Genomic DNA, 21501 nt, shown 5'->3' with positions numbered 1-21501 from the left:
TTTTATAGTATTGACGCCAACACTTCCTGCTCTTTTACAAAACAAGAATTGACTGTCAAATAAGCATATCATGTAAGTTTCTGTTTTCTTCTGTGACATGAACCTAAGTTTTGACAGTTAACTCTTGTTTTCAGTGCTTTTTACAGCTTTATTTGGAAATAACCTTATTTTTTACCACACTCAGTGGACAAATCATCTCATGTCACCTGATAGACCTTAAAATGTTACGACGTTTTTGGTTTATATCATCACGACACTATTGGTCTTTGATGAGCCAAAGTTTGAGAAATTCTACTTAAAAACCTTGCAAAGTAGAAATGTTGGCGCGAAGTCAGTCGGTACAAAAGTAAACTTTTGAGAAAAATGCACTTTAAGTTTCTTAGACGAAGTATTAAGCATTTAACGAGCCACAAATAGTGGGGGGGGGGGGGGTGCAGATTGGATCTCGGGGAAGGGGGTGCAATGGTTGTTCTATTTTGTAAAAAGTTACTGCAGTTGTGGGAAATATTCCTTGTCATAAGGGAAATGAATGAGCCTGTGATGGCAATTTGAGGTAAAGCTTTTCACAAATAATTATGCCAATCGAGTTGTGCATGTCTTAAAAGTTTTTTCTAAATAGTTTCGATCATATAAGTTAAATATAATCTATATTTTTGGTCACGTTCTTATAGTAAACAGTCGTTGCTATGGCCGTTGCCACGTGAAAAAACTTATACCACTGTGTACTTTCCTTAAATTTCACACTCACCTGGAAGGAAATTCGGCAAGATCGTTTCAAAATGTTTTTGACAAGTCCTCAAGGGTCTTAAGTCTTGTATTTCCAAGAAATTGAATTTTTCATGAACATCGCCATATTTTAGGGTACCATACCCCCTTAAATTATAAAGGTCGTCCGTCCGTCCGTCTGTCTGTCTGTAGGATGGGACCAAAGAAGGCAAACTGACCACAAAGATTCTCTTCCCTCCTTACATTATCCTCCTCTAAGTCTTGAAAACGTGACTTTTTTGGTGGGAATATAGACAGAAATCAAGGTAAAGGGTGACAGATTTATGTCCACAGGTAAACTATCCATCACATTGGACGATCTGTGACTTACCAAGCTGTCAAACAACTTCACGTTTTATTCCAGATTCAGAAAGTTTGGCAATAAAAGGTCTACAAATAAACGACCTAGTACATCTTTATTACTAATTCAAAATTGACTTTCACGTCACTTTCGCAACTGAAGTTTATACCCAGCCTGAACTGACTCTGCAACCCCGATATATTGAGATGGTTGATAGCCAACGTGGCGGTTAGCGCCGAGTTGGCTATAATCATCTCACATCCAGCAAGCGCGAGGGGATTAATTGTTTTATTAAAAACGCTCCCAAAATATAAAAAACTAAAACAAACAATAATAAAACCGTTCTACAAATTGCGCGCACTGACGCTAACCATGTTTGTAGAGCATGGTGTAATGGCCCATATTACGTGATGGCTAAGCCAATGGAAACTCTTGAATTGCATAATCCAATGATGCAGTTTTTAACAATAAAATTTACTCTAATTTGGCTCCAAGGCTTGAGAGAATTAAACGAAAGAAATCACATCGTGATTGAAGGATAAATAATTAATTGATTTATTTTGCTTTGTTCCCCAAGCCCCGCAGCCAAATTGGAATTCTAGTACAGTACATCGAAATGGCCTATTGCAAACATCTGTTCTGACGTCACTGCAGGTTCAAACATAATTAACACCAAAAACAGTTATCCAGGAATACACAATGCTTGAACTAAAGACAACTTAAGCTCGCGGAATTACATCTTTTGTTATTACAATGAGTACAGACAAAGCTTGTTTGTCTATAAACGCTAAATGATTTGATATGTGCAAAGAGCATCTGTACATTCATTTCCACAAAAACTCAAAGTTCAATGTTATGTGCATGATAATTGGTACAGTACGCGATTGATCTCCAGTGTCCACAGTGTGGGACATCTTTACGGTTCAAACGGAATGTTCTAGGGGTTGAATGTTTTGACAAAAAGAGGTTGAAGTTTATCAAAATAAGAGCTACAGCTTCAGGACCCTTCAGTGACATTTTGATATGTCGAACTACGATTACAACAAAGGTTATCGCTGGTTTCGCTTCCAGAAAGATTCAGCCATTGACTCGGCTCTTCCACCACTTACAAGTTATCGCTCTATGAGAGAACTCAACCCTATACTCTGGATGTCAAACGCCGAGCACGTTGCGAATAACGAACGAGGACATGTTCACAGCGACTCCGGCAGCGTTTTGAGCAAAACACACGATACTTCTTCGCTTCATCTGCCCATCATTCTGGCGGGTTCTATTTCGAATGCTTCTTACGCAGCTCCTAGTGTCCATGTACACGAGGCTGATATCGCTGATTGTAACACAGAGTATGGTAACAACAATACTTTGGCGTTCCCGTTGTACATACCTACACCTACAATGTTACTGGGCTCGGAAACGGGAGCTGCGAGTGAACAGTCCGTTGTGAAAAGAACTCCGGTGCGCAAGACGCGCACGAAACGTACACACACGCGGAAATCTACGAGAGAGCGTCCAAACCACGGAACACAAACTGATCTCCAGGACTGTTTGTTTATTCAGAACGGTATTCAACGTTTTCCTGCCAGTAGTAAGGGATTCTTGTCCGCGGAGAAAGAAATGGACATCAAAGAATGGATTAATGGATCAAAACCTGCCAAGTGATCAGGCTCCTGCATCTAAGAACCATTCATCAGGCACTAGTAACGCTGCGAGTTCTCTTACTGCGATATTCAGCTTTAATAAATTAGAATAGTAATATTTAGTTCTCTCCTTGTGAAGTGAGCTTACCTAGCTTGACCAAAGGAAAGATAATTAAGACAGAAGCAACCGAAGAGTTTCCGATGGCTATTATCAAATCCCAAATTGCACGAGGTACCCCGAAGTGCTCCGAAGATTGTCGCGTCATTCTGTCGGGTTACGTTATGTTACTTAGCAACAACTCTGCTGAGAAACCGCGGTTTTACACAATTCTACATTTCTCCGACTGCTATTAATGTCTTACGGTTTGCTGCGTTAAACGTCAGCGAAGAACACAGTGAAAGAAAAAAGGAAATAGACTACGTAGAATAAATTTTTTGTGATCGCAGTGCGTGAAAATGAGTAATAATACGCAAAAAAAATAAAGTAAGATGACGGTAAAACAGCCACATGGAACCTTCGTAAAGCTAAATTCCAATTGACCAAACTCAGGTATAGCTGTCTTGATGCTATCAAAATAACCATGAACACAAGGAATAAAACGTTGAAACTCAGCCATTTTTCATATTTATATTTTGTCAATAACTTTTACTGGCATCCTCACCCCACTCCTCCTGCTACCAATTCTTGCATGCTTTCCCCAGTCTCTCCTAATCAACCTCTCTTTTTATCGAGTTTGTCCTCTCTCCTAGTGGGTCCTAGCGTAATTTTTAACATAAAATTCATCCTTCTCCAGTACTTCTTGACTACCGTCTTATCATTCCTGTTCATATTTTGCACTTTACGTTTCTCTGCGTCATTTCATTTTACACTGCAGATATAAGACGTAATTGCTCATCAAAACAGATATTAAATGTGTCATTCTCTCCAGCGATGCCCACATTTGCAGCACTTGTAGAAGGTTGTCATGGGTTCATCCGCTGACCGAGTTTGAATCTGCATGAAGTACGCTCTGTCATGTTCACACTTCGGGCAACGCTCTGTTTCAAATACAACAAAAAAATGTTACTATCTACACACAACACAGACAGAACAAATGTAAGTTAAAAGCACACAAAGAAAATGAACAAATTAACTTGCATTGCCCTCCTGCGGAAGGAGTGCAGGGTCTTTTCCTGAGCAGTGACTGGCAACTTAGCCTTTCCAAGTATATGACTGTCCAGAAGGATAAAAGTTATACATTGGGGAACCAAGCAATGGTAGGTGATTTGTTTGAAGCTTAAAGAATTTTGGAGGGGGGAACTTGTATGGACATCAGCCATAAGAGATAAGTTATGGTGATATGGGGAACATTTAAGGAGGTGCTCTGTTAAAGATAGCTCAACACACAGGACACGATTGTCCTACCAATGAGGATAAAAGCTTGCTCAAAAAAGACCCTGGGGAATCCAGTGGTACATAAAATAGTCTCTGATATCAATATACAGCTTCTCCTCACTAGTCTAGTCATTATGACAGGAGTAAATGAAATCAGCTTTTTTTGTTATCAAGAGCTGTTTGATAGTAACATATGTCAAGCTTTACAGACCCAACGAAGTTCAACAGGGTTTGAAAGGGGAGCAAGGCCAAGTTAACTAGTTAGGGCAACCAGATTTGAGATTCAAATAAAAGATGTTGTTGTTGTTGTTGTTAGAGGTCATGGGTTCAAGGAGGTCATGGGGTTGACATCTCATGGAAGATCCAAGTTCAAACCCTTGGCCATGTTTTTAAACAGCCAACAGGTTTGCTTCCTGCCAGTTGGGTGGGGTCTTCAACCTTGTTATGTTAAATCTAAATTATTTGTTTTTGAAAGTTAACTACTCTGCCCCACTGGTTGTTGGTTACAAACACTGACCAAGGATAAATAAAGGTTATTAACTAATTCATTTTCTTTTATGCTATTCTAAAAAATATGTCCTTTGAGCAACACACTAGTCAAGGGTATGTGGAGTTTCCAGGGAGGGTAGAAAAAATTTTATAGAATCCCAGATTTGTGTACTAATCATTTTTAAAATACAAAATTTTAGCAATCCATTATTCCCAACATGACATTTATTAACTCAAGATTGTCGATTCCTGTACAACCAACACTCAACGTATATTCTCATAACAAGAAGGGATGGGAAGCAGGATGGTGCAGTGGTGAGAGCACTTGCATCCCACCAATGTGGCCCGGGTTTGATTCCAGCCTGGTGTCATATGTGGGTTGAGTTTGTTGTTGGTTCTTGCCTTGCTCCAAAGGTTTTTCTCTGGGTTCTCCAGTTTTCCTCCCTCCACAAAAACCAACATCTCCAAATTCTTATTTGACCAGGATAGATGACTTGCATGAAAACCAGCTAGGGCTGATGTGGCATCCTCTCTAAATTATTAATATTGCAATTTATTTATTTATTTTATTCACAATGTTACCTTCTGTGGAATCCACATTTTCCCAGGCTTCTTTTCCACCCAACACATCATCAACCTCTTTCAATTTAGGGTACTTCTTGCTGGAGATCTGTAGAAACAATGACAAATCAAGGGCCCTTTAGATGCCAGGGAGGTATTCAGGAATACTGCACATGTAAGATTCAGCAAAAATCTACAAGCGTTCTATCACAAATGCTGTTCTCTTATTGGCTACGCTACTTACTACCTATTCTGTACTAGTAAGTATAAATCTACTAGTGTTCTATCATGAATGCTGTTCTCTGATTAGCTAGGCTACTCACTATCTATTCTGTTGTATATAGTGAGTAGCCAGCAGTGTGCTCTTGTTAGCAAACAGGCAGCCTTGTCTTCATGGTTATTTTGAGTTTTCGAAGTTTTTGTGAAGAGGACCTAGATTAAGTTTTGAATGACAAGTAGATACATACTAAACAATTAGATTAATCGTTCTTGATTTCTACGCGTGATAGTTGACTCAGGCTGCACCCTCGTCAACTATCATGCTATAGAAATCTTGAGCTCAAAATCTAATTGTGTAGTTCCAGAAAATATCCATACCTCCCCTACCCAAGGGAATTTTTCAAAGTCCCCCCCCCCCCACCCCTTTGGAAATTCTGATGGAGCTTCATACATTTCTTTACATTTTTTGGTCTACAGAACCCCCCACCCCCCAGGAAATTCCAATCCCTTCTGTGGGGGGAGTATGGATATTTTCTGGAACTGAACAATTTTAAGTAGCCTAACAGTGTTAGAGTGAACAAAATGGCGGCGATGTCTTTGAATTTTCAAAGTGTCTATGAAGAAGTTTCAAAAAAATACATTTGAATGACTAGAAGACTGTTCTACTAGAACAATTAGACTATTTGGTCTTGATTTCTGTACATGATAGTTGACTTGAGCTGGGTGTTCATCAACTATCACTAATAAGTAGAATTCTACTACTACACTAATGCAAATACTGTAATCTGATTGGCTGAGCCATTGCACACTATCAGCCATTAGTGTGCAGTAGCTTGGTCTGGTCGACAAAATTGCAACGTTTCCTCTTTTCTCCAAAGTTTTGAAAGAATTATTTTAGAAACAAATGAATAAACAAAATATTTCCTGAGAAGACTACAAGGAGGGCATTTACGGTTTCTTGAATTCAAAAAGCTCAAAACTTTTGAAAGAAACCAATAAGCGTGCATACACAACTGCAAATGCAAATTGACAATTAATACAGTCTGTGCAAATTCTCTAAAGAATGAAGTTTAACACTATGACCAGAAATAATTGGAATCATTATTTCAAGGAATTTCAGTTAGAATTCTACTAACATAATTAGATTATTTGCTCTCGATTTCTATGAGGCAATAGTTGATTTGGCCTTTGCCCTCATCAACTATCACCTCATAGAAATCTCAAGCTCATAATCTAATTGTTAAGTAGAAACCTTGAGCTCATTATGCACTGGGTCCTTGGACTACCCTACGGATCTTTCAACAGACTCTCCCTAGAGACCCCCACAACAGACCACCCGTAAAATAGAATCAAAATAATGAACAAAGATTGCACTTATGGACTGTCTAATAGATCACTCGTGCTGACAAAATTTGAGTGTTACACTGTGTAAATGTAACAGACTTAGGTTCAGGCTCGGCTGCAAGTTATACATTGCACATTGCCATTTCTTTTGCTGTGGCTATATATGAAAGACCGAAAAGCCTCAAAATTTGCACTCATTGAATCTTTCCCTCTGCCATTTTGTTCAGCCCATTCTCCTGTGGGCTCGTGAACTTGTCCTGGACTTCAAAATTTGCTCAGGGAAATTACAGATACAAACAAGCTTAAACGACCTGAAAACACATTTTTTATAGCCAGATTCAGCCACGGATGGAAGGTAAGAAGGAAGGCGCACAAGTGATCTATTGTAAACCCGTAAGTGAAATCTTTCTTTATTATTTTTATTCCATTTTTGGGGTGGTCCTGGTCCATAGGGGTAGTCCATGGACTGGTCTGTAGAGTAGTCCATGGACCTTGTCTGTAGTGGTGGTCTGCAGACTGGACATCAGTGTTTTCCGGTTACCCCCAAGAGAGTAGTCTCCAGGAATTGAGATTTTGTCAATTTCAGATAGTGATCTCACTATTTGGATATTAATTAATAATCATAATTCTGTTAAATATCAGTCTTATAGCAAAGATATCAGTGACGTCACCTATTGTTATTAATATGCCAACCAGAGAACTATTGGCTGATGAAACAAAGGATTCTTTCGTTTAACGTTCTGAACATTTAAATAACAAAAACAATGTTTGTAAACAGATATCTTCCCTACGTATAGTTTCAAATGGACGTTAAAACTTACAAGTTACTTAAAGAGTTAAAAAATATCGCAATCCCTAGAACTAACAATACTCTTTAATTTACTTACTCTTTCGATCTGATTGCATGAATAGTCTTATCATGCATTTAACACTTAAAAACAAAATAAGCACAAAATTAAGCTTACTAGTAAAGTAATGGAGAACGTACGTAATAAACACAAGTTTACCTTTTTCGTGATATTATAAACATACGGGCACGTTTGACAGGCAAATCTATAACAAGAAGGTCCGGTACCTTCCTCGACAGTCAAAACATTAGAACAAGTTGGGCAAAATAACAACATTCTATCGACTGACTCCACATTTCCTTCACATGGTTCTCTTGCCTTCCTGTGTCTGTGTCATGTATGAGAAACGAGATGTGTCTTTTAGCCACGTCCGCTGACCATTGCCTGTCATAGGTCACTTTTCTCTCACATTTTCTTCTTTTGTTTCCCCTTCTTTTTCTTTCACAGAAGTAAAAGTAAAAAGTCGCTATAACTCTTATCTGCTATTTGTTTGGCTGTTTCTGGACTGCTGGCAGTCTATATTTTTCTCACAAATCAGGCAGGGAGTATGAAGTTTTAGACTACTCTGAGGGGATCCATACCGTGACAAGAAAGAACGAGAGGAAGGCTACGTTCGCGTTCACGAATATGGGATAAGCACTCTCCTGAGCTGACCCTAAGAGAATTTAAAAAGACCAGCTGCCTCTTCAGAATGGTGCTTTCTCGGCCAGGGGTTTATTCAGCTTTTCCGACTGACAAATAAAAATGTTAAACTTCTGCGAAGCGCGAAGTGAACTGGGAAGAATTTGTGTCAACTGAACTGATAAGTTTGGCTTTTGTGTGCATTATCATCAGAAATATCAATTCTGTTGCTGTGAGTTGTCATCGCTGTTTAATCAGCCTTCAGGCTTTCACCAGTGTTAAAGACATAATTTACTGCGCGGTCTGGTCACACTTTGTCAAGTTTACATTTGTTTTTACATTGCATGTTCTCAGGAAGAATTCAAAACGCGACATCGTCGGAGACCCAGGGGCGCTTAGCTGGATCGGAACGACCCTTTAACTCCGAGATAGGAAAATCAACGATTCAATATTATCTCAATTTTTTTTCCATATTGAAACGCCTACGAATGACTTGAGCAATTCAAAACGTTTCTCAAAACTTCTGCTTTTTCTCCTGAATATACACGTTTTGTATGTCACGTCAGTTATGTTCTCTACTGTTTTCCCAAGAAAAGTCCTCTGCGCGACATTATTGAAACAGATGTACGTACAAGATCGGCCACGTCAATATTTATCTGGCTAACCATTATTTCCAAAATAGCCTTCTAGCAAGTAGCATTGACGCCAGTAAAATTATCGACATTGCTATAGAAAAAACAATTTTGTTTTGTTGTTGTTTACAGACATAACACCATTTTCCAACCGATAACTCTTGCACTATTAAAAGGTTCAGCGGATCAAGAAGCTTATGTATGCTCGTTTGTTTGATAAAACCAAATGTTGACATCGTAGAACAAAAGGTTTCCTGGAGTTGAAGACGCTGTTTAAATGATAGAAGACCTGCAATCAGTTCAGTGTCTTCACATTGCTCTGCGCGACTCATAAAATGACAATTTTACATCGCGTGCGTACAATATTGAATTATCTTGACATAATAAAAGTAAACACAATATTCTTTATTTCTGAAAGCATCAAATCTGGACAGTTGGCTTATATGAAGCATTTAACCCGCCTTGATCGAGCTATATAACTGGTTATCATGATTAGCTTATAAACATTCCTTCTCAGTTCTATTGACAATAGCACTGCTTTTATGTTTCCGTAGGTCGAACATAACTTGTGTTGTTTACATCAAGCACAAAAAAAATAACAACGCGATCACACATACATGACAGGATCATCAAAACTACGTGGAAATTTGAGCTGTGAGTGAATTACTCCTATGGAAGTACTCAGCGCCGGGGAGTCTTTTATCAAGGAATCGTCGAGAAAAGCGTGGTTACTCGACACACACTACTTGACTAATTATCATTTGGAAAGCTCGTCCACTAAGCTCTAGCGAATTCGTAATTGCCTGTTCAGCCAAGATACGCATAATCAATCATAATAACAAGCTTGCGTCGACGAATGTCTTCGCTTGATCACTGAATAAGCAATTGTCGGGAAAGAGAATCCTGGCGGTGAAGATTTGCATTAAGACATAACGCATCTACTAGAAGCTACTAGACACATACACGCGGATTTCCTTGGGCAGTGGAGAATCTAGATGAGTAAACAAACTAAACAGTGATTTATGGCGTAATTGTAATCAATCGACGGTTCCTCTCATGGTAAGAAGTTGAAGTGCAGTTTGCGCCTGTACGATGATCGTTGCATGCGATGGCAGACCCTTGATCTTGAGATGTTTATCCAGCGCATGGGTTTTATCACCGCAAACTGCCCAGAGAAAGTACAGGTCAGTTGGGGCCGTATAATCGGCTTTTATTTGGTTTTTGTTTGCATTCCTAATTGCGCTTTTAAACTACCCTTTGGTTTTCTTGTTCGTTTTAGACCATTAAGTGAGCTAAGTCCTCCGGCTTTGCCACGAAAACACAAAAAAAAGCCCTCTGGTACCCAGCTAGGGTACTGAAACTTTTACCATATTCACCGGTTAGGATGTATCACTTGTAAACAAGTTACGGTGATTCCTTCTTTTCTTTTGTTTATAGCACATACAGTACTGCACTATTATTTAAGCTTAAGCGCTATATTTAGGCTGAATGTCCATCCATGTATATCCCTTAAAGAGAGTAACGATGATAGCCAAATATAAACAGCTTCGAGGCAGAACATCTCGTTCACCCCGTTATTTGGCCAACATGAGAATATGGAACCCGGGGCAGGTTTCTAGCAAGTGAAAACGCTCGTTGAAACGGTAAGATGTTAGAAACACGTTACAGTGTTTACACAGATACATATAACCGCCACCAAAAACAAATTGTTGATATGTGAAACTTACTAAAGATTTCCTAGCCGGGCAGTATACGTTCTTCAGAAATGATTAAAAATTAAGATTGTCAGAGGTTAATTAGGTAATTTTACGTTCAGCCCACCTTTCAATCGGCGGTTATGAAACTGAAATACAAGCCTTTCCGCCAACCTAAAGATATTTATAAATTAGAAGTGTTTTTTCCAACAGGTTTCCTGATTTCGTTTTATGGAAGTTCGATATTTGGGCTTACATGTAAAACTAGACCAAACTGTTACAATTGAATTACAGACGCCAACTTTACAAGCTTACAAGAGGAACTTGAAGTTTAATTTAAGATTGTTCTTCGAATAAGAATTGCTGCTTTTGATTTAAACAACTCGAAGTGTTGTAATCATAAATCACCTCGCAAAACCCTCTGTCGGGTGAAAGCGCAATCTGATTGGCTCCACAAGGGCCATCTAATGAGATCGATAGACAGCATCAGGAACTGATCAATCTTTGAAAATGGAGTATAGTGTTTTGTTTGATAAATTGGTCAGTAGGTAACCGTATTTTCCGATTAAGCTCCCCGGCGTTTATTTCAAACTTCAAGAGCTTCGTTGATCCGGCGGAGTATATTAGAGACTTTAATCATTAATTTTTAAAGCTAAATATAAACCTCTGTTTATTATGCCTCGAAAATGAATCCCTTGAAAGTCTTATTTAAAAATCTACAAGGGAAACCCGGCGTTAACATTTGGCACCCGGCGTTAAATCGAGAAAATACGGTATGCTAAGACGATTAAACTGTTCGGTGACAGTATATATCGCCTTTGATAGTTGCTCGCCGTCTTATTGTTCAATACTTGCCAGTTCTGTTATTGACAGTCGAATGCTTCACGACAAATGCATATCAATTGCTACCGATGATAATGATAATGATAATGATGATGACGGAAGACGATTCGGATGATTCGGACCGAGCACTGAGGCATTTGCCAATCTCTTGATTCTTTATGCTGAGTACCATTTTCTTTGCCGCTCACATACTGTCGAATTTGCCAGAGTTGACTTGCATGAAGCCTGCTTGCCTCTATGTTGGGCCTTTCCAAAAATATGCGGATATTTTATGGGATATTTAGAAGTTTCCGAGATATCAACTGTTTACTTATATTCGCTGTTTATACTTGAAACGAACACAGTTCAATGCCAGAACCAATCCAGTTGAGCAATTTTCCACTTGAAAAATGTATTCAATATCACTAATAACACTATAGAGGAGTAATTCTCCAAAATGGCGGGTGCTGGTAACATCGAAGCACCTAAATCGTCTTCCTCTACTCTTTCTACTACTGCAAGAAAATATTGCGTGGCCTAAGGGATTCAAAATCAATTTATTTTTGAAACAAAAAGAAGAGATATTGTTAAGAGGATTTTTCAAGATATTTATTAGAAAAACTTTTGTTATATTTAGAAATGTTTTGAGAATTTCGGGGAAAATATTAATTTAGACGATTTTACGTGATGTTTGTGGAAAGGCCTACTCCATGTCCACTCGTGCAATAGTTAGAGCTTGACATGATTTACACAAGACTTTGAAACCGTGCCAACATAGTAGATAATTTTTTAGGAAACTGGAGGGTTTCCAGAATGTGTGAAATTTGTAGCACTTAGAACCTGGTACAAACGTTTCAGACTGTGCAAATGCGTGCGAACTGTTTCGATATTTATTCTCAACGTGTAAACAGGGCGCTTCCCTTCTGTCGAATTCTGACTGGACGATCAAAAACCCGGCTCACGACCCATTAAATTGCGCGGGACTGGTCAAGCCATTTTTCATGTGGTGCTGTCTGAATACAAATTTAGATTTCGAGTAATCCTTTTTTAATTGCAGATTTTGACGTAAGAATTTCACAAATTCTACAAAAACAACATTTGCCAAGGATTTCGGCCAGCAATGCCTTTTGTTCAGGAATCTGCCGTTCTTCTTCGATTTGTGGTATCGCTAGGCATTTTCATCGTCGTTTGTACAACTAATAGTCATTCTCCAGACGACCCTCGCCGTTATGGCTCAGCTTCAACCAAGGTTCACTCTTCAGCATCTCGAGTGGCGAAGATTGATGGAGATGTATTCCTCGGCGGACTCGTTCCAGTCCACGCTAAAGGAAATGGCTCGACCATATGCGGTGAACTGAACGAACAAGTTGGAATTCATCGAGTGGAGGCGATGTTGTACGCTATGGACCAGGTAAAAGTCTTTAATCTTTATTTTCTTCTATTCTAACAGCATGTGTCTCTTCACGGATGTTATGTAAACAATTCCTCTCTTAATGGTGCTTTTTTCTTCCCACGTTCCATACATTTAATGCTGTGAACAATTTTAATCCGATCTCTAGTGGCCCTAAAAGATTATCCCGTTAAATCGTCTTCAAATTTGTTATGTTTCTTTTTTCAGAAGCTTCGCTTCAAAAATTCGAAAACGTGTTAATTCTACTGACTTAATTGAACTCTGATGGATGAAACAACAACTTGAAGCAAACCAATCGTGGATGTGTCAAAGGCGATTTTCTAACCTACTGCGGAATATAATCTGTCTGAGTGAACTTCAGCAAGCAGCAATTTAGTCACACTGTTCAACGACGCATTACACTCGGTTTTTTGTAGATAACATTTCTTAAAAAAAAATAAGTAAATAACGTGTTTTATTTTAAAACGCGTTTATTCCTTTATTTACTTCAGCGCCTTTATATCGCAATCAGTTAAAATCCAAAAGCAAAAGTAAAAAGATAACAACAATTAATGCAAATTTTGCTCGTGAAAAGCAAAACCAATCGCCATTTTCTGTTGTAATCACATATTTTGCGCTGGTAACGAGTTTTGCCGAAGATTTGCATTTTTACAATAAGAACCGCACAGTTGATTATCATCCATTTTTGAAGTGTTTGCGAATATTTCGTTTAGATCCTGAAACGTAATTAAGTGAAAAGGGCGACTCATAAATCATATCTCTATAAAACGCTGAAATTTAACATCTTTTGTGATCCTTTCCAGCTAAGGACATACAGTGCAACTGAATCTTTTCCAGTCAAGAAAATCTGTGTACATCTTAAATAAAAAGACCAGGATCGGAACAAACATTTTGTCGTTTCTGATGCTGTATCCAATAACTAGGTTATTACCCTGAAGGTCTTTAATTAATTGAATTTACTTTCTGTGACATTACAGCAGGTGTTTGTTGACATTGCAGTAATTTACAACTTTATATTTCTATAACTTGTCAATTTCTTTATAATACGCGTTTTCAAATATGATAAAAGGGCACTTTACATACACATAGCATAGTTATAGAAGTCATAACGTCAGATTCTCAAAATTGAAATAACCAAATATGAAATTTCTCTTCAAATTAATAATCCGCCTGCCAAAGTCTCATGCTGTTTCGAAATAAAAATATTTTCTTGCTCGATCGTTCGATGCTTCAGGTACAACGGAAACCACTGATTTGTCTTCTTTTCCCCACGCGAATGTTGCGGCTTCCTGATAGAATTGAAAATGAAATTCGTCAACACTGAAGCCCAGTCAGTCGCGGCAAACGTGTGTTCTGAGTTCATTTCCAGGGCTGTATACGAACCAAGTGGCCCTTAACCTTCAGGCCCGAGCATATCTCCAGTTTCTGTAGCATGAAGCGACTAGGAGTATTTCTACTCCCCCCTTGATGGGTTGCTAGTCCATCGCAGGGTTACCCCCAGCATTAAGTTCGCCGGTACCCATTTATACACCTGGGTGGAGAGAGGCAATGTGAGAGTAAAGTTTCTTACCCAAGGAAATAACACAATGTCCTCTGCCAGTGCCTGAACCCGGTCCGCTCGATTCGGAGGCGAGCGCGCTAACCATGAGGCCACAGCGCCTCCAAAACACAGCTGCATGAGATAGTTCTAACTTATTTTTTTGAATTGCAAATTTTGCTTTTTCCCTTAACAAGGTGAACAAAAACAGCAATCTTCTCCCTAACATCACGCTTGGCATGGAGATCCGTGACGACTGTGGAACGGTGAACACGGCCTTGGAGCAGTGTCTAAACTTTGTTCTCGGGACACTGACCAACAAGGAACAGATCTGTAGCTCCCTGCAGGCCTCGGACGCAGTGAAGAAAAAGACTACTCTGGTAGGGGTGGTAGGGCCTTCATACAGCACCACCACAGTACAGGTGAATGTCAAAATATCATAACCAAGAGACGGCGAAGAATGAGAGAATTAATCTCCCATATAGGCCTTATAATCAAGGTTATTTCTCTCAATTTATTTTTAGACATGGCACTTAGTTCGTTACCACGCGTTACCACGCGCGTTACGTGGATGTCATCGTGGAGGTTGAAAATACGTGCAAAGCCACTTAGGTGCAGAACTCGCGTCATAAAAATATCATATTAACCAAGTGCGAGGGCCGTACTGGGGGAATATCGGCCCGAGGTCTTGACGGTACGGACCGAGCGGAGCGAGGTCTATACAAAAAAGACCGAGGGCCGATATTATCCCAGTACGGTTCCGAGCAAGCTACGGTTGATAAAAGATTTATTACCTGACTGAAATTACCCGAAAATCTTCAAGAGTGATCGGGGGGTCATTCGGGGCAGTGTACGTTCCAATACTTAGAGAATATTGGACCGGCAATAGAACAGTCTGACTGGTTAATTTTAGTTATTGGCTCCCTGAACTGGGTATTTCTTGACTTTCCTGGGATTTCTGAAACTGGGATTTCTTTAAAAATAATTTAAGAGGGATTACCTTAGGATTAGGCCTATATGGGGGATGGACTTTTTTACTGTTCATCCTCTCTTGATCACAACCGCGACCGCGACCATTGTTTCGTCTCGCGTCTTCTTCTCTTCTCGTCCGAAGCCAAGCAACATATATCAGCTTCCAACTAAGTCAGCGTTCCCTTTGTAGGTCGCCAGTCTTCTACGACTCTTCGATGTGCCGCAAGTCAGCTACGCTGCGACAAGCGCTGAATTGAGCGACAAAGGCAGGTTTGAATACTTCGCTCGCACTGTCCCCCCGGATTCATTTCAAGCGAAAGCCATGGTGGATATCATTACCTACATGAACTGGACAGCGGTTTTCGCAGTTCATTCACGCGGCAGTTATGGTGAACAGGGCATGCAGATTCTTGAAAAGTTTTCGGCACAGTCAAACGTATGCATAGCTGATCACTGGCAATTAGAACCTGATTTCGCTTTGGAGGACTATGACAAGATCATAGAAAAGTTCCTGAAGGAAAAAGACATTCGCGTTGTGGTGATGTTTTGTAATTCTGAAGATCTACGCTCGATGCTGTTGGCCGCCAAAAGGGCGCAGACGAGAGGCGTGAAAAAGCGGTTTATTTGGCTGGCAAGTGATTTCTGGGGAACAAGATATCGCCATCTTGAAGGGCTAGAAGATATCGCCGACGGAGCCATTACTCTAGAGTTTCAAACCTTTGATGCGCAGCTCAAGCCGTTTTACGACTATTTTTCCAAACTTAATCCAGTGACTAATACGCGAAATCCTTGGTTTAGAGAATATTGGGAGAAGCGGTTTCATTGTAGCTTTGGAAACGATTCGTCGCCTGAACGCCACCCTTGTTATTCCCGAGAGAACTACGTGTCAGTTCTTGATAGATTCGATGCCAAAGTGCCTTTTGTCATTGATGCGGTCTTCTCGTTTGCACATGCGCTTCACAATATGCAAAGAAACGTGTGCAGAGCTGTCCCAGGCTTCTGCTCGGAGTTAAAAAATTTGGATCGCTCGACGCTTTTGTTTTATCTACGTAACGTGTCTTTCAATGGAACAACGGGACTGGTAAGATTTAATGAGAATGGTGATAGCGCTGGAAAATATGACGTTTATGTGTTCAGAAAGTCTCAAAGTTCTTCTTATAAAAGACTTGGCAGTTGGATTGAAGGAGAATTGAATTTCGACCCTAAAGAACTTTTCAATGGAAGTGCTTATCTTGAATCGCATTGTGGGAAACCTTGCGGGCCCCGAGCCATCAAGCGCATACGCGATACGGTCTGCTGCTGGACATGCGAATATTGTGACGCAGACTCGTACGTAGCTAACGAGTTCACGTGCCAGACATGTGATAAAGGAATGCAACGTAATGCCGAGTTTGACGGTTGTGAACCCTTACGTGAAGTACATCTCAGTGGTATCTGGATTGCTGTTGTTGTGACATTTTCTTCGCTCGGAATCCTGGCGACCTCCGTCGTTTGCGTGGTTTTTGTTAAATTCGCTAAAACGCCACTCATAAAGGCCTCCGGACACGAACTCTCCGTTCTTCTTCTTCTCGGAATAGTACTTTGCTACGGCTTCGCATTTATCATGGTCTCGTATCCTAGCAAAGTTGTTTGCGCTATTCAAAGATTTGGTATTGGTCTGTGTTTCTGTGTTTGTTACGCTTCCCTGTTAGTGCGTACAAATAGGATTGCGCGCATTTTTAGCGGAGTAAAAACGCCCTCGTTCATCAGCCCAAAGTCTCAACTTCTGATAACCGCTGTGATCATTGCGCCAGAACTCGCCATGGCGATTACAGAACTTTCAATCCGACCACCGAAAGCCGTGGCTTCGTATGAGCAAAAAGACTTCGTTCTCATCAAGTGTAACATTAGCACTGTAGCCATGGCCAGCCTGTTTGCATACAACGCTTTCCTTATCATCCTTTGTACATTTTACGCGTTCAGGACTCGTAAAACTCCATTGAACTTTAACGAAGCAAAGTTCATCGGTTTTTGCATGTACACGACTTGTGTGATATGGATTGCGTTCGTCCCGGTGTATTATGGTATTGGAGGCGGTTTTGAGGCTATAGCTCTCGCCTTCAGCTCCATAGTAAGTGCCACGACAATCTTGATTTTCATCTTTATGCCCAAAGTGTACATTGTGATATTTAAACCAGAGAAGAACATCAGGAGTAACTCAAGACTGCGCTCACGGACGAAGTCGCTGGATTTTAACATGCCAGAGTTGGAAAGCGATTGTAACGGTACGTATAACGGCATATGTAATCGTATCCATCAAATCTATTTTGCTCGCGCGCGATTGGTCTAAACGTGCCACGTGACTGACTATGCCCAGCTAAAACTGCGGAACATCCAAGTGATATTCCCCAGTTTTGAAATCTGCGCGTGTTGCGAAAAAATATTTGAAGGACAATAAACACAACAGCCTCTATTTGGCGCGAAAATATGCTCAGATATTTGTTCTTGGACATTACCTGTTCCTGCTCTTGCATTTTATCGGGGCAGAAAAGCAACAGCCGGAAATACGTACGTCTGCCTTCACAGGCTAGCCTCCAACTAGTTGGGATATTTAAAAAGTTTTCCGTCCTATTAATAACATTTCTTTCTTCATTTATAGTGTCCCCAATTCGCACTGAAGAGTTAAATACCACGACATTAAAATAAACTGATTTATCTTTATTTTACTTTTATCTATGATGCAAAGGAAACCTTTGAATTTTACCACTAAATCTTACCTTGCCTTTAGACGTGCACAACTGTTAATCTTGAGCAAAACCGTTTCAGTTCTTAGTTCCGTTCCTGAACACTCCCTTCGAAGCACTAAGGGTGAGTTCAGGAACCGAGTTAAACCCAGGTGAGGGGAGAGACAGAGTCCAGGTTAACTTGGATTGCACATACAAGAAAACAAATGGGTCTATTCGAAACCTGCCAAAAGGCTAAAAGACTGAATCCACCACCCCTTCCCCACCCCAGCGAAAAGCATCAAATAAATATGCGCAAAATACCAGCAATGGTGAAGTCAATGGCAAGCCATACTTTGTACATGCTATAATCCTGCAAGATTTTTCGGCAGCTGTTTTCCAGAAAAACACTTAAGGCTACTTGTAGGGTTCAGCCGTGCGCACGTTAAACATATATTATTCGGTTAAAATGAGGTCATGTCTGCTCAAGAAGAGACCCGAGTCTTGTCAGCGATGGAGGCGCGGTGGCCTCATGGTTAGTGCGCTCGACTCCGGATCGAGCAGTCCGGGTTTGAGCCCTGGCCGGGGACATTGTGTTGTCTTCTTGGACAAGACACTTCACTCTCATAATGCCTCTCTCCACCCACAGGTGTACAAATGGGTACCGGTGAATTTAATGCTGGGGGTAACCTTGCGTTGGATTAGCACCCCATCCAGGGGGGAGTGGAAATACTCCTAGTCGCATCATGCTACAAAATTTGGGATAAGCTCCGGCCTGATGGGTCACTTGGCTCGTATGCAGACGTAATCTTTTTACCTTGTTAGCAATAGATAGCTTCCGTTAATTGAAGATTTCTCTTTGGTGTGATCCCGTAGGTCTGTCTTACCGGACGTCCAGCAGCACACCTGCTACGCCAACCTTGATGATAAACAAGATGGTCAAGAACGGCGGGTCAGTGAAGCAAAATCAGATTCAGCTGCCTCGCTTCACAGCCATCTGACTTGACACTGAGCTGTTTATGTGTATTGGCTCAACTGAGTTCAAAACCAAAGTGATGACAGAGGCAGTCGTTACGATAAAAACCAATCACGAGTCGTACTAAATTCATGTTACCACTGAAAAGCGCGGGAAAATATTGAAACGGTGAAAAGCGCGGAAAAACATGTTGAAGATGAAAAGCGCGGGAAAGCATGCTAACTGCAAAAAGGCGCAGGAAAACATGGGTACTTTCCATTTTGCCAGACCGACCGGTCAGAGACCTGTGGGATACCTGAGGAAAAATGATCTAAAAATGGAACGACATTTTCCGATCAAACCGGGACAACCAAGAGGAATGGCTCTTACCGTTTTTTATTCCTTTACCGAATTCCCTATATAAGTGAAATCTGCTGAAGAGAAAAGTAGGACAATGAACTTGTTTATCTATATGGAACGGCAAATTTTGGTCCGACCGGTCCGACCGGTCAAAGTGGACCACCTCAAGGGGTTTTCCCGAATATTCTGGCGGGAATGAACCGAGACGGACCTTTTCATTTGACTTCCGACCGAAAATTCCGGAATCTTTGGCATAATGGAAGGCACCCCATCTTAAAGGGTTAAAAGTGCGAGGAAAAATTTAAACGGTGAATAGAGAGGAAAAACTTGTAAACAGTGAAAGGAGGGAGTGGAGAGGGGGAGGGGCAAACAAGTAAACGGTGAAAGGCGCGGGAAAAATGCAAACGGTGTAAAAGGCGGGAAAACCGTATGCTCCTACAAAACATTGCTGAAAACAGCACAGAACAGTATCATAGATGGCTGAACTTATGTTTTGACAGGGGAGGGGCTTGGGTACGTTTTGTCCTTGTATGTTAAGTAAAAACTGACTGGTTTTGAGAAACTATGGTTTAAAAAAATGCTGTAAAAATTATTCAATTATCAATTTTATCTTTTTTATTAGACTCGAAATTCGTTTTTAGATTTTTTTAAAAGAAAATCTGTATGTATGCTATCATCTTCAGTCTCCTGATTTTACCATACATTGTAATTATTCAATCTTTCTTAAAATGGTTGAGTTAGATAAAATAAAAGTGATCTATAACCCAGACAACTCCATATCAGTACTCTTTATAAAGATATCTGCAAAGAAAAATTTTAGTTTACACTGTAAACGTTAACAAGGCCTTCAGGGGTGGGGGCTACTTGCCAGAAAAATTGGGCAAGACCTGGAGCCATAATCGGGGACCCGATTATGGTTCCTGGTAAGACCACAATCTACGAATTTTTTGGTCACCTCGTTCATGAGATGCTTTTCATACTCAAACGCAAACCAGAACTGAAGGTGCAAACTGAATCAATCGGCGCTAAATTTTTTGTTTAGCAATTCAATTAGTATGTTAAATTTCAGCTGTAGCTAATTTAAATATTGGCTTTTTCTGATAAAGTTGAATGTCCCGGAAGCGACCACCCGAAATGTCAAGCCTAGGTGGTCGCCTAAGGGAGTTGGTCATTTACGAGAGCTTAGACCATATTGGTTCAAAATTTTGTCTCATTAGCATATGGTGACTCAAGAGACTTACCCCATGTTTTAAATGTTTTATCCGTGCGGAAGGTCAATTTCGAGAAATATGTAGTACTTCCCTTAGGAATATTTCTGTCTTTTGTACTACCTAGGAATGTGATAATGTTACAACACCTTATTATCCAATTTCTGCTCTATTATCTGTCAAGTGGTCGCTTACGGGAGGTTAAAAACAAAAGAAAATTTCAAACCGTTTAGTTCTAAAAGTGGTCGTGGTCACTTACAAGAGGTTCCAAATATAGTGATTTGACTTGGAAATTTTTTGGTATTTTGGAAAATAGTTCGCTGAGGAGGCAACCGGAAGTTCGATTGTACTTATTTTTTTTGATAACGGCTTCATGATGACTCTGAAACATCAAGTATTACATCTTTCACTTTTTTATGACCCGAGATGTCCTCATAATTTGTCGTGCTCTCATGGAGCCACAGACTCCCTGCTAATGTCTTACTGACAGTTGCCGTGGTAACCTGACTGAAGATCAGTTCTGGTAGGTAACATTCAGTGAACGTTTCATTCAACACAAGCCTGTGGTTGTCTCAAATTTTGTCGCATTTTTATTGCATTAAAATTGTATTAGCAAAGATAAATATTATTATAACGAGGGACGTTAATTAGGAACGCGTTAAATTCGTTAATTCTGGCGTTTATTTTGTCGGAAAATATTTGTTGTGTCGTCAACATAAAGTCACTGACCACTAATGCCGCCCGCATGCGAATTCCCGTATTACGGTTGCGCTGTTTGATACAAATTTCCTGGCTGGGAATCAAATTAATATCCTACATTGAAAAATAGAATGAAAATTATAAGCGCCCAAAAGCACGCGAATCTCTCGGGCTCATTTCAGCTAATCCATGCCAGATAAGTGTTTTTTTTTTCCTGAATTAGAAAACTATTCTCTGCCCAAAAGCTGTAATTTCCCGCTAGCCACATTATTTGATTTCTCGATGCCTGAAAGTTCTTAAATAGAACGATAAATAACGACAGTGATGTACCACCGACAAGCTTTGCCAC

At 40.2% G+C, this 21501-nt stretch overlaps 3 protein-coding genes across 3 annotated transcripts; 2 read left to right on the top strand and 1 right to left on the bottom strand.

The window, feature by feature from the left end:
* Nucleotides 1–1917: 1917 nt before the first annotated feature.
* LOC149104344 (uncharacterized) lies at nucleotides 1918–3315 on the top strand. Its single transcript, XM_089271580.1, has one exon. The coding sequence runs from the start codon at nucleotides 2090–2092 to the stop codon at nucleotides 2723–2725; it is 636 nt and encodes a 211-aa protein (XP_089127706.1). The 5' UTR covers nucleotides 1918–2089; the 3' UTR covers nucleotides 2726–3315.
* Nucleotides 3315–7868, bottom strand: LOC149104343 (DNA-directed RNA polymerase III subunit RPC10-like). Its single transcript, XM_089271581.1, has 3 exons — nucleotides 7699–7868; nucleotides 5150–5237; nucleotides 3315–3741 (listed from the first exon to the last, which is right to left on the bottom strand). Exons 1-3 carry the CDS (start codon nucleotides 7813–7815, stop codon nucleotides 3620–3622), a joined length of 327 nt encoding a protein of 108 aa, XP_089127707.1. The 5' UTR covers nucleotides 7816–7868; the 3' UTR covers nucleotides 3315–3619.
* A 1335-nt stretch (nucleotides 7869–9203) lies between these two features.
* Nucleotides 9204–20017, top strand: LOC110062418 (metabotropic glutamate receptor 3-like). The gene is made up of 5 exons (XM_020769310.2): nucleotides 9204–9976; nucleotides 12366–12719; nucleotides 14454–14678; nucleotides 15419–17492; nucleotides 18807–20017. The coding sequence occupies exons 2-5, from the start codon at nucleotides 12429–12431 to the stop codon at nucleotides 18929–18931; spliced, it is 2715 nt and encodes a 904-aa protein (XP_020624969.2). The 5' UTR covers nucleotides 9204–9976; nucleotides 12366–12428; the 3' UTR covers nucleotides 18932–20017.
* The last annotated feature ends 1484 nt before the right edge of the window (nucleotides 20018–21501 follow it).

The sequence above is a fragment of the Orbicella faveolata genome, unplaced genomic scaffold (genome assembly GCF_042242905.1).
Source record: "Orbicella faveolata isolate gen_17 unplaced genomic scaffold, um_ofav_v1 contig_34, whole genome shotgun sequence".
Lineage (NCBI taxonomy): Eukaryota > Metazoa > Cnidaria > Anthozoa > Scleractinia > Merulinidae > Orbicella > Orbicella faveolata.
This window is presented reverse-complemented; position numbering and strand designations above follow the sequence as displayed.

Bases quoted from the DNA above. Each gene is read 5' to 3' on its own strand.
- LOC149104344 (XM_089271580.1), top strand. From the start codon at position 2,090: ATGTCGAACTACGATTACAACAAAGGTTATCGCTGGTTTCGCTTCCAG.
- LOC149104343 (XM_089271581.1), bottom strand. From the start codon at position 7,815: ATGTTGTTATTTTGCCCAACTTGTTCTAATGTTTTGACTGTCGAGGAA. The intron at 5,238-7,698 runs GTAAACTTGTGT...TTGTTTCTACAG, and splicing joins TTTATAATATCACGAAAAAG to ATCTCCAGCAAGAAGTACCC. The intron at 3,742-5,149 runs GTAACATTGTGA...TATTTGAAACAG, and splicing joins AAATGTGGATTCCACAGAAG to AGCGTTGCCCGAAGTGTGAA.
- LOC110062418 (XM_020769310.2), top strand. From the start codon at position 12,429: ATGCCTTTTGTTCAGGAATCTGCCGTTCTTCTTCGATTTGTGGTATCG. The intron at 14,679-15,418 runs GTGAATGTCAAA...TTCCCTTTGTAG, and splicing joins ACAGCACCACCACAGTACAG to GTCGCCAGTCTTCTACGACT. The intron at 17,493-18,806 runs GTACGTATAACG...GTGATCCCGTAG, and splicing joins GTTGGAAAGCGATTGTAACG to GTCTGTCTTACCGGACGTCC.